Source organism: Oncorhynchus tshawytscha, linkage group LG04 (genome assembly GCF_018296145.1).
Source record: "Oncorhynchus tshawytscha isolate Ot180627B linkage group LG04, Otsh_v2.0, whole genome shotgun sequence".
Lineage (NCBI taxonomy): Eukaryota > Metazoa > Chordata > Actinopteri > Salmoniformes > Salmonidae > Oncorhynchus > Oncorhynchus tshawytscha.
This window is the reverse complement of record NC_056432.1, coordinates 42,575,413-42,588,342: the sequence shown is the minus strand read 5'-3', so window position 1 is coordinate 42,588,342 and position 12,930 is coordinate 42,575,413. Positions and strand designations below refer to the sequence as shown.

General features: G+C 41.9%; 1 protein-coding gene across 1 annotated transcript in view; it reads left to right on the top strand.

Moving 5' to 3' along the window:
- The window catches only part of npdc1b (neural proliferation, differentiation and control, 1b), a 44,704-nt gene extending 31,774 nt beyond the window's left edge, over nucleotides 1-12,930 (top strand). Inside the window, exons 3-9 of the mRNA XM_024418174.2 lie at nucleotides 6,876-6,971; nucleotides 7,332-7,544; nucleotides 8,005-8,071; nucleotides 9,477-9,561; nucleotides 9,910-9,989; nucleotides 10,358-10,457; nucleotides 10,884-12,930. Coding sequence (XP_024273942.1) covers nucleotides 6,876-6,971; nucleotides 7,332-7,544; nucleotides 8,005-8,071; nucleotides 9,477-9,561; nucleotides 9,910-9,989; nucleotides 10,358-10,457; nucleotides 10,884-10,949 — 707 coding nt within the window. The 3' untranslated portion in view covers nucleotides 10,950-12,930. The remainder of the gene's footprint in view (nucleotides 1-6,875; nucleotides 6,972-7,331; nucleotides 7,545-8,004; nucleotides 8,072-9,476; nucleotides 9,562-9,909; nucleotides 9,990-10,357; nucleotides 10,458-10,883) is intronic.

Sequence of the window (12,930 nt, the reverse complement as noted above, 5' to 3'; positions counted from 1 at the left end):
AGCTTCATATATAAGATGGATAAATAAAGAGCAAAATTATTGATTATTATTTGTGCCCTGGTCCTATAAGAGCTCTTTGTCACTTCCCACGAGCCGGGTTGTGAAGACAACTCACACTCATTCTTATGTTTTAATAAATGAATAGTGTGTGTGTGTGGCAGGCTTACAATGATAGCAAAAAAAAACATTTGAGAGTCCCCTGCCCTGGTGCTAGAGGGGGTACGCAGCTGAAGGTTGAATGTTTGAAGGGGTTTGGGACTATAAAAAGTATGGGAACCACTGGTCAAATCAAATGTAGGCCTACATTGAACACCACACATTGGCTGCTACTGTAGGCTGAATGATAGAACAGCTATTTCCATGTTAGAATGTTATGGGATCCATTTTCTCCATTGGTTTTGATGGTAGGCCACTCTAATTTAGGACTAAATAATGATCAAATAGCCACAGCAGTCAACTTGACCACTGTTAAAACTGTAAGTTAAAGCGGGTACAGCCGCAGTGTTCGCAGTAAACGAGCGCCAGGGAACGTTGAGTGTACCCCCACAAGATTCGTCCTAATAACCTGTTATACAAAACGAGGACACAGGGAGAACTGTTCCACATTGTCTGTCCCATCTCACGAGAGACTAGTTTAATGTGAAAAAGAAGTTAATATTGCTCACTTTTTAATGGATAATAGCAGTCTCCCCTCCAGTCCCCCACTGCCTCAGACTTTAACGAGTGTTAATGAGACAGCGTAGGAGGTGCGTCATCAGGGGACTGAGAGCTGATAACTCGGGAAAAAGGTTTGTTGTTCCAATGGCGAGAGAGAGCCAGAGCAATGGGAAAGGATTCATAATGGTTCAAAATGAGAATGGATGACTTTCATAAAGTGGTATTGATACAAAACAATTGGCATTAAAACCCATAAAGAAATATCTTAGATTAGATTTAGTCATAGGCCAGACAGACACTGGAGGGAGGGTGACTCCAGGAAAGCCCTACATTAAAGAAGGAAAGGAATTGAAAGACTGAGACCTGATTCACCACCAGTCTGTGAGATTACAGCCTAGCCACAACAAAGTCTAAATGAGTATCCCTCAGCACAGATTGTAAAGCATGGACTGTCTGCCAAGCAGGTTTTCCCTGATCCACTGACAGAAAATACATCCCAAATGGCACCCTAATCCCTATCAAGCATGCTACTTTTAACGCAAGCGTGCCATTTGGGACACATCCACTGACTGGCTCTAGAAGAGCTGATGGTAAACAGAGTATATCACTAAACAGAAGGTTAGAGAAGACCCCTCTATCATTCTTTCCTCCTCCACATATCTCTCTTCCTCTCTATCCTCCTTTTCTTCTCTTTCTTTTCCTCTTGCTGCCCTTCACACATGCTATCCTCCTCCTGAGCGAGCTCATCCGTGGATATTCTAGCCACTCCATACACACTGGGCACACTGATGTTCTGAGCAACAGTTTGCCCTGTTGGAAACGATCGTCCACTCGTATGGATGGCCATGTTAACAAGGATGTTGGTTGTGATATAGGTCATTCTACTCGTTTAGACTTTGAATATCTGTCATCTGGACATGTTTACCGGCTCTCATCCTGGGTTGCTTCCCAAGTGGTCCCTGTATGCACTGCTCTGACCATAGTCCGGCTTCTGTTAAAAAATAGTGCACTATGTAGTGAATAAGGATGCCATTTGAGACCTCTGGATTTGCAGCTGTACACAGTTAATTCACTGATTTAGCCCACCGCATTTAAGTGGTATCCATTTTCCTAATGGCCATTTAGTTCTTTGCAGCCACTTGGGACATGACTGGCACATGACTGAATTTAATGGATAAGAATGCATCACATGCGAACTACTTTGTATGTTGTGAGGCCGGTTGGAGGGACTGCCAATTTCTCTAAAACAACGTATGGATTATCTTGGCAAATGATAAATGCTCACTAACAGGGATGTAAACACATTTGTGCACAAAATTTGAGAGAATATTTTTGTGCATATGGAAGATTTCTGGGATATATTGTTTCAGCTCATGAAACATGGGACCAACACCTTACATGTTTCATTTATATTTTTGTTCAGATTATATATACGTTTTTCAGTTGCTCAGAAAACTTGGGGGGCCAAATTAAACCACAGCATGCGGGCCGCCATTTGGGGAACCCTGCCCTACAGTATAGCTCGCTCACTTACAAAACACCTGGAACAATTAAAGTGTAATCAATCAAGTGTAATACACTTGAGACCATGGCCACTAGGCACATGGGGCAATCGGCAGCGTATTTCAGGTAATTTCCCCCAAAACAAGGCAATATTTGCAGACATGTTCAAACGAGAGATTGGTCTTTACCCAGCCCCAACCACCCACTCGACAAACACAGAACATTTTGAGGAAATGTGACAAAATAATTACATTTGAGCATTGATCTGCAGTATGACTCATATTTCTGTTGCCACTGTGTCTTGTGTGCTCCCAAACGGCACCCTTTCCCCCTAGCTGTTGTTTAAGTCAGAGATTTTCACTTTCACTGTGGCCACCACATTATTGGAAATTGCAGCTGGAGTTGACTAACTTGCATTGGTTTCAGGTGCAACCTTTTTCTCTGTTATCAATAGGGAATAGATCACTAATATATGCATAACTGGCTTGCGTCATTCAGACCCATATGCCATCGACCAGAGCTAGAAGGGGGCCACATTGAAAAAGGGTTCTGTGATTTTAAAATTCATTACTTACTGACATTTACTCATTTCATATGACAGGACAGGAGACGAGCATTGAGGCTTTTGTTCTTACTGCGTGAATAGAAAAATAAGGCAGCTTATCATGGCTCAACTATATAGCCGATTTTTAAACAACGATTTACAATTGGAGTTTAGCGGCGACTAGTGTGGACTGACTAGAGCTCCGACATCAGATAAAATGTTCTGTGTACTTGCAGGCTATTCTTTGGGTGCTGAAATCAATAGTGTTTTTATTTGAATAAATAATTGTATGTGATGTCGGAGCACCAGTCTGCTCACACCAGCTGCTGCTCAACTCCATCGTATATCGTGTTGTTTCGTCGGCTACTATATGGGACTATTGAGCTCCGCAGTGGACTTTTTAATTTTATTTAACTAGGCAAGTCAGTTAAGAACAAAGTCTTATCTACAATGACGGCCTACCAAAAGGCCTCCTACGGGGGCCTGGGACTAAAAATATAGGACAAAACACACATCGCGACGAGACAACACTACATAAAGAGAGCCCTATAAGACAACAACATAGCATGGTAGCAACACATCTGTCAGTAAGTGTCCACGATTTGAGTCTTTGAAATAAGAGATTGAGATAAAACTGTCCAGTTCGTGTTTGTTTGCAGCTTGTTCCAGTCGCTAGCTGCAGCGAACTGAAAAGAGGAGCGACCCAGGGATGTGTGTGCTTTGGGGACCTTTTAACAGAATGTGACTGGCCGTGTCATAATACCCACAAAGCCTAGCGTTTCAAACACTGAAATGGTTCGTTGTTTTTCCACCATTCATTTTATCCTTTGTAGATTTTAGAAACACTTCAAATAAGGACTGTGTTTTGTGTAGGCTTACCCTGGCATGACATTTTGATATCCATGTAAATCTCTCTCGGACAAGGTGGCTTTTATCAATATATTTGGATCTATTTACTCGGATTCAAAAATTCTAAATAGCATCAAAGAAAACATCATGGCAAGACTACAAATCTCTGCAAGCTGCTGCACGTCATCACATGTGGTCTGCGGTTGAGGCCGGTTGGACGTACTGCCAAATTCTCTGAAACGACAGAGGCGGCTTACGGTAGCGAAATGAATTTATAATTCTCTGGCATCAGCTCTGGTGGACATTCCTGCAGTTAGCATGCCAATTGCACACTCCCTCAACTTGAGACATCTGTGGCATTGTGTTGTGTGACACAACTGCACATTTGAGAGGGGTCTTTTAATTTCCCCCCAGCACAAGGTGCACCTGTGTAATGATCATGCTGTTTAATCATCTTTTTGATATAGCACACCTGTCAGGTGCATGGATTATTCTGGTAAAGGAGAAATGCCCACTAACAGGGATATAAATACATGCACAACATTTGAGAGTAATAAGCTTTTTGTGCATATGGAACATATTTTATTTCAGCTCATGAAACATGGGACCAGCACTGTACATGTTGCATTTCTATTTTTGCCCAGTATAATTGGAGTCATATCTGTGGTATGCTGCATACAATAGTTGCATTGAACTGAATAGGAAGAATTGATGACAGGGGGCCCAGCAGTTACTATTATTCAGAGCTGCTTGGAAGCCACTGGTCAATTCATCGCTATTGTATTGTTGTGCAAATCTCTAGAGCACTTACAATGTGGTTGGTTTGCACAAGCTATGGAGGGATGATGTATATGACCAAAGTCTCACATTTTGAAAATATTTATTACATCAGAAAATAATAATACCTTACAGTACATGAAACGGCCTTTAGAAATGGGTCTTTGGTCCATTTACGGTTCTTCACCTCTGAACCACATATTTAATCTGACTCCAACCCCCCCTCTTTTTTTCAATTTGTATTTATTCAAACCTTATTTTACCAGGTAAGTTGACTGAGAGCACATTCTCATTTACAGAAATGACCCGGGGAATAGTTACCTTCTATCCTCTCCCCTCCCTTCCCTTTCTTGGCTTCTCTCTCTGTTGCCCTGGTTATGGTTTTCATTCATGATTGCTCTCTCGCTCTCCCTCCGTCTTTCTCTCTCTATCGCTCGCGCTCTCTCTCTCCATCGTTCTCGCCCTACCTCCTCTGTGCCCCCCACCCACACGCTCAGAGCACCTCTTCATGACAGAGACGCTGACCTATCCACCCACACACCGCGACACAATTCCCCCACTCTCACTAATATGTAATGCACAGAATCTCTTACACACACAAATACACACATGAATGCACACACACACTCTCTCACATACACACACTGCACCACTCTCCCTCTCTCACACACACACACACACACGTATGCACGAAAGCACCTCACATTCACTCTGTCATAGACACCCACCCACACAGAGATTCTCTCACTTTGATCCAGCTAGCAACACACAGTATCACTGGTTTACTTAGTCTCATACATAGACACACAGGCATTACAGCACCACACACACACACACACACATTCTAACACTTACAGCACCGTACTGCTATGCAGTTTATCACCTCACTGCTCTCACCTCATCTGTGAAACCGGCATTATTAATTACTGTTGATATAGTAACCCTTTATGATTAAGCACAAACCAGTCCAATGTAAGAAACATGCAGCGTGTCATCTCTGCAAATACAAAGATGTTTAATGCTTTTGCAAGGCTGCAGTTTGTGTTTGCGCAAGCTTTTTCTACTTGATGAATGATTTGATTTGGATCCTTACACGTATCATCGACTCACTTGTTGGTGTAGGTGTGTGTGTTTATCCACACTGGCCACACGAGGGCAGCATGGACCAGTTCTTTCTAACTGGAATTCCTCTGTGTCCCCTATGAGGACCAGTATGGGGTATATGGATGGAGTCAAGGAGAGCCATGTATTTACACTGAACAAAAATATAAACCACAACATGTAAAGTGTTGTGAGCTGAAATAAAAGATGCTAGACATTTTCAATATGAACAAAAAGCTTACATTTTTAACACAAGTTTGTTTACATCCCTGTTAGTGAGCATTTCTGCTTTACCAAGATAATCCATCCATCTGGCAGATGTGGCATATCCAAGAAGCTGATTAAACAGCATGGGGACAATAAAAGGCCACTCTAAAATGTGCAGTTTAGTCAACCACACCACAGATGTTTTGAGGTAGTGTGCAATTGTCATGCTGACTGCAGGGATGTCCACCAGAGCTGTTGCCAGAGATGTAATGTTAATTTCTCTACCATAAGCCGCCTCCAATGTCGTTTTAGAGAATTTGGTAGTACTTCCAACCGGCATCACAACCGCAGACCAAGTGTAAACACGCCAGCCAAGGACCTCCACATCGGGCTTCTTCACCTGAGGGATCGTCTGAGGTGGTGCTGAGGAGTATTTCTGTCTGTAATAAAGTCCTTTTGTGGGGAAGAATTCGTTCTGATTGACTGGGCCTGGCTCCCCAGCAGGGGCAGTGGTCTAAAACGCTGCATCTCATTGCAAGAGGCGCCACTCCAGTACCTGGTTCGAATCCAGCTGCATCACATCCGGCCGTGATTGGTAGTCCCATAGGGCGGCGCACAATTGGCCCAGCGTTGGCCGGGGTAGGCCGTCATTGTAAATGAGAATAAGTCAAATCTTTGAAGTTGTTGCATTTGTATGTATGTTCAGTAATAGATGCAATATGATGCATTTACATGATGACACTGTAATTCCATATGGTGGCCATGTTAGCTCCCCATTTTAAAGTGTATGCCTCTGCAGTCAAGTACCAAAGACTCTGGATTTCCCTTAATCAGCAGTGCTGTGGTTTTCCTGTTGATCTGCCACCCTGAACTACTGCACTACTATTAATACAATTATAGGACGAATACATGCCTGATCTCTCCAGTAGTGTGACTATATGGCTCTGTGTTTCGTAGCCTTTCGTTCTGTATGGAAATCAATAGCTTGTGCAGTTGATTAAGTGTAGCTTGTGTTGTCAGCATCTGATGACTGATTCCCCATAGTCACTATGGTGGAGTAGAAGGTCATCATTGGCGATTGTAGATCTCTGACTCATACCTGCAATCACCTGGATGGTGGAGGAGAAATTGCTCGCTCTCTCTCTCTCTCTGCATCTACCTCTGTCTTCTCCTCTCCTCACATCGTTGTGTAAGTAATCATTGAAATCCAATGACCAAGATCATGTTCTCCTTTCAGCGGGAAAAGTGACCACGTTCCCTGAAGTGGATGAGGAGATAGACTTCCTGTCCACCATCATCAGCCAACGGAAGGAGTCGGGGGTCAAACATCCAGGTGAGAGAAGAAAACATTTGGCTTTACAGTGCCATATTTTGACCAAAGCCCTATGGCCTGCAGGCGCCCGGCCCGCGACAAGGAATCACTGGAGCGCGATGAGCCAAGTAAAGCACCCCCTGGCCAAACCCTCCCCTAACCCGGATGACGTTAGGCCAATTGTGTGCCGCCCAAGGGGGTGGCCGGTAGCGATGCAGTGCCTTAGACCGCTGCGCCATTCGGGAGGCCCAATTTGACAAAGCTTTTAATTGCGTAGTTATGGCATAATGTGACCAGGAAGATCAAATGATTTGCTATATTAGTAGTATAGTTTTCCTTGCTATCAATTACCATTAATTCTCTCATTTTTGTATCTCCTAGCTCCTCTCTCTCAGGATTTTTCCAAAGCCGAGGAGGAAGATGACCGATCCATGATCCTCACCCAACGGCCTACCACAGACCAGCCTATGACACACAGTACCACTACAGCCCCGTATAACACGACTACAGCCGCCCCCACCACCACCCACATCCCAGCAGTTCGTAGTGGGCCCCTGATCATCCCTTACCCCTCCAACGATCATGTGTTTATTGGCATGTAACCTTCCTTATTACTTTTTAATGTTTCGATTTTAACAGCAAAATGCTTTCCTCTATATACATGAGTCCAGAACGTTCCAGTATTATCTACACATTTCTCATGGAAATATTGAACAAGGGAACCATTGTTCTCCAATCTGAAGTTTTTCCACATCCTGATTATCTTATGAATGCTTTTATTGACTTTAACTGCTCTTGGCTCTTAACTGAGGTTTATAGTGACCCAAATGGCACGATATTCCCAGGGATGCAATTTGGGATGCCCATACAACCTTGTGAATGGATTATTTTTCAGCTCCCACTGACTTCTCCTAGTCTGTGAACGAACCTAGACAGTGCCTTTAGTCTCTTGTCTTCTCCTCTGATCTATACCCTCTTCAGGATATGTCGTCCCTTTTCTCTACCAGCTGTTTTCATCCTCTTTTCCTAACACCCTTTCTTTTCCTCTTTACAGTCATGACCAGTGTGTTTGTGGTCATGGGATCTGTGGCCTTGCTCTTGGCTGGTGTCTGTTGGATCAGGTAAAAATTCTCCCTACATCTGCGTCTTGTTCCAGTCGGCTTTGGTTTCTTACATGTTGCGTGGTATTTTACTGTACACTGACTTAACTGTTTTTTACGAACGGACAGTTTGGTGTGTTTTTAGTAGTCACATTGTCGCTTCGTTTTAGTGTCCGTTTAAGTTGCTGATTTGTAAATTGTATGCACTTCGGTTGTACCGACTAGTAGAAATGTACTCCACGTAACCATTTTAGTCGCGACTGACTCCGCATTAATAAACAACCGAGGTTTAACTTGCTACCTGACTATTTGTAAAATGATTACAAAGCAAATTCAGGGAGGTTAGATTCATATTGGTCTAAACTTTAATCCAGAGCTCAAAATTGTGACCGAAATCCTCAAATTTGCGACCCTTTGACTTAGCAGTGCGACACCAATTTTTTAAATTGCTTTAGCTGGTTACGTTAGTTTTTGGTTCATTTAAAAAAAAAGAAAAATGTTTATCAAGATTTATTCCAACATCAATCGGTATGCAACAAAGGGCATGCAAACCAGGTATTCAAAATGTTTGATCCGAAGTCTTAGTTGACTTTGTGATGCGCAATTCATCCATCATGCGCTGTTTGAATGAACATTGTCTAAAGGCATTCCCCAAACAGCTTCCCAATTAAATGTTGACTGCAAAGTAGGCCTACCTGGCAGAATGATATCATAATGGTTTGTATCAATTGCCAGGCATTTGTTTAACAAACTCCGCCATCACATCATGCAGTCTACACTGTACAGTACAAAAAACGCAGCTAGCCAAACACAACTATCTCTTCTGGTGTGGTTTAAGCATTGTTAGAATATGCAGTTTTTGTAGTATAATAAATATAGATATATTTCAAGAGTGAAAACCTGAAAAAATGTTGAGAAACTGGGAAAGATTAAATAGGGCCCTGTTCAAAATCGCTAACAAGTAACACCCTTTTTGAGATTGCGAAAAGGTTATATTTTCCCCTCCAAACAATAAATGCAAATATGATATTGTCAAGTTAAAATGTCATTCTGTTTGAGGGTATGTAATTATAAGCTACTTGCTCAGCCCACAAATTAAAGATGACATTTAAATGATGCGCGAATCATCTGCTTTTAATTACATACCCTCAAACAAAATTACATTTTAACTTGACAATATCATACATACAGTGGGGCAAAAAAGTATTTAGTCAGCCACCAATTGTGCAAGTTCTCCCACTTAAAAAGATGAGAGGCCTGTAATTTTCATCATAGGTACACTTCAACTATGACAGACAAAATGAGAAAAAAAAATCCAGAAAATCACATTGTAGGATTTGTAATGAATTCATTTGCAAATTATGGTGGATGAACAATGTGTTGGGTATGGCACAGAGCTAACTCTGATGTCCCTGTATCATCTCAGGTTGCAGAGAGGTGTGCGCCTGGCTCAGAAGGCAGACTACCCTGCTTATGGGGGTACGGGGCCCCATTCCTATGACAACAATGTGGTGAGTACAGAACACAATCGCATTACAAAGTCATGGTTACAATATAAATCATATAAATATTTTTTTATTTATCCTACGTTATCTTTCCATTTAGTTTGTATTTTTATTCATTGCTTTTTGCCTTTATTTTTTTATCACCTTCATTTTATTGTTTTACTGTAAAGTGTGTTTCAATTTCGAATGCAATACTAATCACATTGAAACAATCTCACGTTCTGTACAATAATGTTCTATTGAAACACTCCCACATGGCACCTGCTTTTTATATTGTCTGTTTAAAAATAGTGTACTGTGTAGGGAGTAGGGTGCCACCATGCCCCCTAATGTAATCGTATGCCTTGCCTGCAGCCTGGGGATAAGAGGCTGGCTCAGAGTGCCCAGATGTACCACTACCAATACCAGAAACAGCAGATGCTCTCCCTGGAGAAGTGAGTCATGCCCCTGGCCTTCTAGCTCCACTCCGTCTGTCTGTCTTGTCTGCTACGTAACCAGACTTACCTGTCTGCCGTCTGTCCCTGGCTGTCTGAAAATGTTACCAGCTGTCAATTCCTTGTTTCCTCTTTTGTTAAGCTACTTGGTGGTGCTCCAAAGTGTTTTACCAGGAATTGAGGGGGAAAAGAGGAAGAAGGCTATTAACGTTTCCAGACACAGCCCACGTCTCGCCTCTCCTCCTCTTCCCTCCCTTCTCCCTTGTCTTCCTGTCAATCTGTATCAGGGTGAATTGTAGGTTGTGGTGTGATGTTTGGATACCTCCATGACTCCAGTTTTCTGTTCTTTGTTTTTCCTTATCCTTCAGACAACGGGATGAGCCAAAGGTGCCTGACTCTGTGGCCACGTCAGATGAGGAGAATGAGGACGGGGATTTCACGGTGTACGAGTGTCCTGGATTGGCCCCAGTAAGAGACAGACACACATAGTGTACTATACAGACATGCAGGCATGGTAGAGGCAACGATACACGACTGATATCCAATATATATTTACCTCCTAGTTTGAATACATTTTAGTTAAATACTGTACATTTACTTTGAATACAATTTTATAAATAGTAGGCTACAGACTTCTCTTATTTTCTCTCTCGCATTTGCTTTATTGGCTTGACATATTGCTACATATTGCCAAAGCACACTGTTGAATTAGAAAATAGAGCAATTAACAATAGAAAATGAACAGGTTATATAAATCAGAACAGAATTATCAAGTAACAATTTTAATCAGGGGGGGGGGATAAATGGACTCAATACTACTAATCATAGTTTTATAAACTACACATTCTTCCTCATCTCATGGCAGGTTGTCATTAACTCTCTCTCTCTCTTTAGACAGGGGAAATGGAGGTGAAGAATCCTTTGTTTGATGATTCCACCCTTCAGCGGAGCCACAAGTAACCCTGACCATCCTGGACATTCTGATATGCACCTATAAAAGATGTCATCCTACACGTACAGGAAGATCAAATCACACTTAATTACTCAAACACCTACAAATACACATCGGGTTTCTCTATACCTAGCCTGTCTCACATGATACTCTCCTAACACGGTAGGGCGGCAGGTTTGTAAGGAGAGAAGGAATGAGCGGAGGTTGTGAGAAAGACTGACTTGAAAAGGAGGAGGAAGAGAAGCGGTGGACTGTATGGACATTGTGTCTGAATGGCAGATTGAAGTGGCATGCAGGTGAATCTCCTTTTGGATCGGACTGATATCTGGGACCCGTGACGTCTCTCGCACTTAGAAAACCTACACGACGTTGTACCTTTCCGTCTGGCCTAAAGTATCCATTCCTTCGTATTTTGTTATGTTTATCTTATCTCTGGTGTAATTGATCCTGTAAAATTCTCTCCGTTTTCTTTTTCTGTCAAACATGTGCACACATCAACCAACAAACTGACTGAGAGATTATGTGTATGATGACGGATAACATTCTCCAAGTACTGCTCTCCCCTTCAGTCCTTTGCGCTGTCTCACCCCTGTACAGAGGAACTTCTGGGTCGTATTCACTAGAAATCAAACAGAAGAAAATTGACAGAGGGACTATACCTGAACTTTTCCAACAAGAAATGCTGTTTTCTTTTTCCATTGCAAAATGTATCGCTACAGTGTGCGCTAATGAATACAACCCTGCTTCACACGACAGATACCCACAGACAGGTTCAAGGAGAACAGAGAACTACAGTGGGAAAAGAAAGATGTGTTATGGGCCTATAGGTAGCTGTAGACTTGAAAACTGGTCTTAGAAATAATTATGGAACTGCAGACGTTAGTTCAAGCCTTTTGAAACGAAGAATGTTTGGCATAGTACAATTATAAGGCTGTCAATGCTAATCATTGGCCAGACTAAATGGCTGCATTACAAAAGTCACCTCATTCCCTATATATATATATATATATATATAGGGAATAAAGTTCCATTAATTATGCATCTTAAATATCTGAAACTCATCATTGACTTTCTAATAATTTAACTTTAAAAAATAAATAATTAGTATTTTATTTTACCGTTTCATGTACACATGCAGTGCATATGGTAAACCTGACCTGTTAAAGCTCTCATATAGCCATTATATTATCGTTATATATGGTCCCTCTATGCATGACATGACACTGGGTTCTGCTGAAAAGGGATAGAAGTCCATATGCATTTATGACTATATGCATTTCCTGTGTAAACATGCTTATGCTATCTAGATAACGTGAATGATTTCAAAGGAATTTGGAACCTCTTTTACAGAACTCTGAAACAGAGCAACCCCATCGTGTACACATATTTGTGATGCTGTTCATGTAAATAGCCACTGACGTGTACTGTACAGAGATGGCCAACTGTCACTAATGATGTATTTGTACACATTATTGGTCTATATTTCCGATTGCTGTGTCAAATGAACCACCGTTTGCTTTAGCCTAATGTGAGACCCAAATTGCACCCCAATCTTTTGTATCGTGCGTTTACTTTTTATGAAAGCCCGATAGGGCCTGGTCAAAAGGGTCGCACTATAGGGAAAAGGGTGCTCTTTGGAGCACACGAGTCTTTTCAGAAGTTGCCTATTGTCTCTCAGGAATGCTGATGTCATTAGCTCTTCTATGTACTTAACCATTTCTCTTACTCTCTGCCTCAACTCTCTCATACTGAATGAAAAGGTAGTCCGACACGTACTGTAACATGAATGATTTGTAGATGCAGTTTTATTTTATTTGCCCAGTTAGGCTTCAAGAACAATGTATGTGAGATAGAAAGAGGATTCTCTTAGAATGGATCCGTCCGTTGATGTAGGCCTAGATGACTCATGAAGATGCTGAACATCAAACCTTGACTGTTTTACCACATACCTAGAGGTAACTGCCAAAATAAAGAGAACCCCAATGCAAA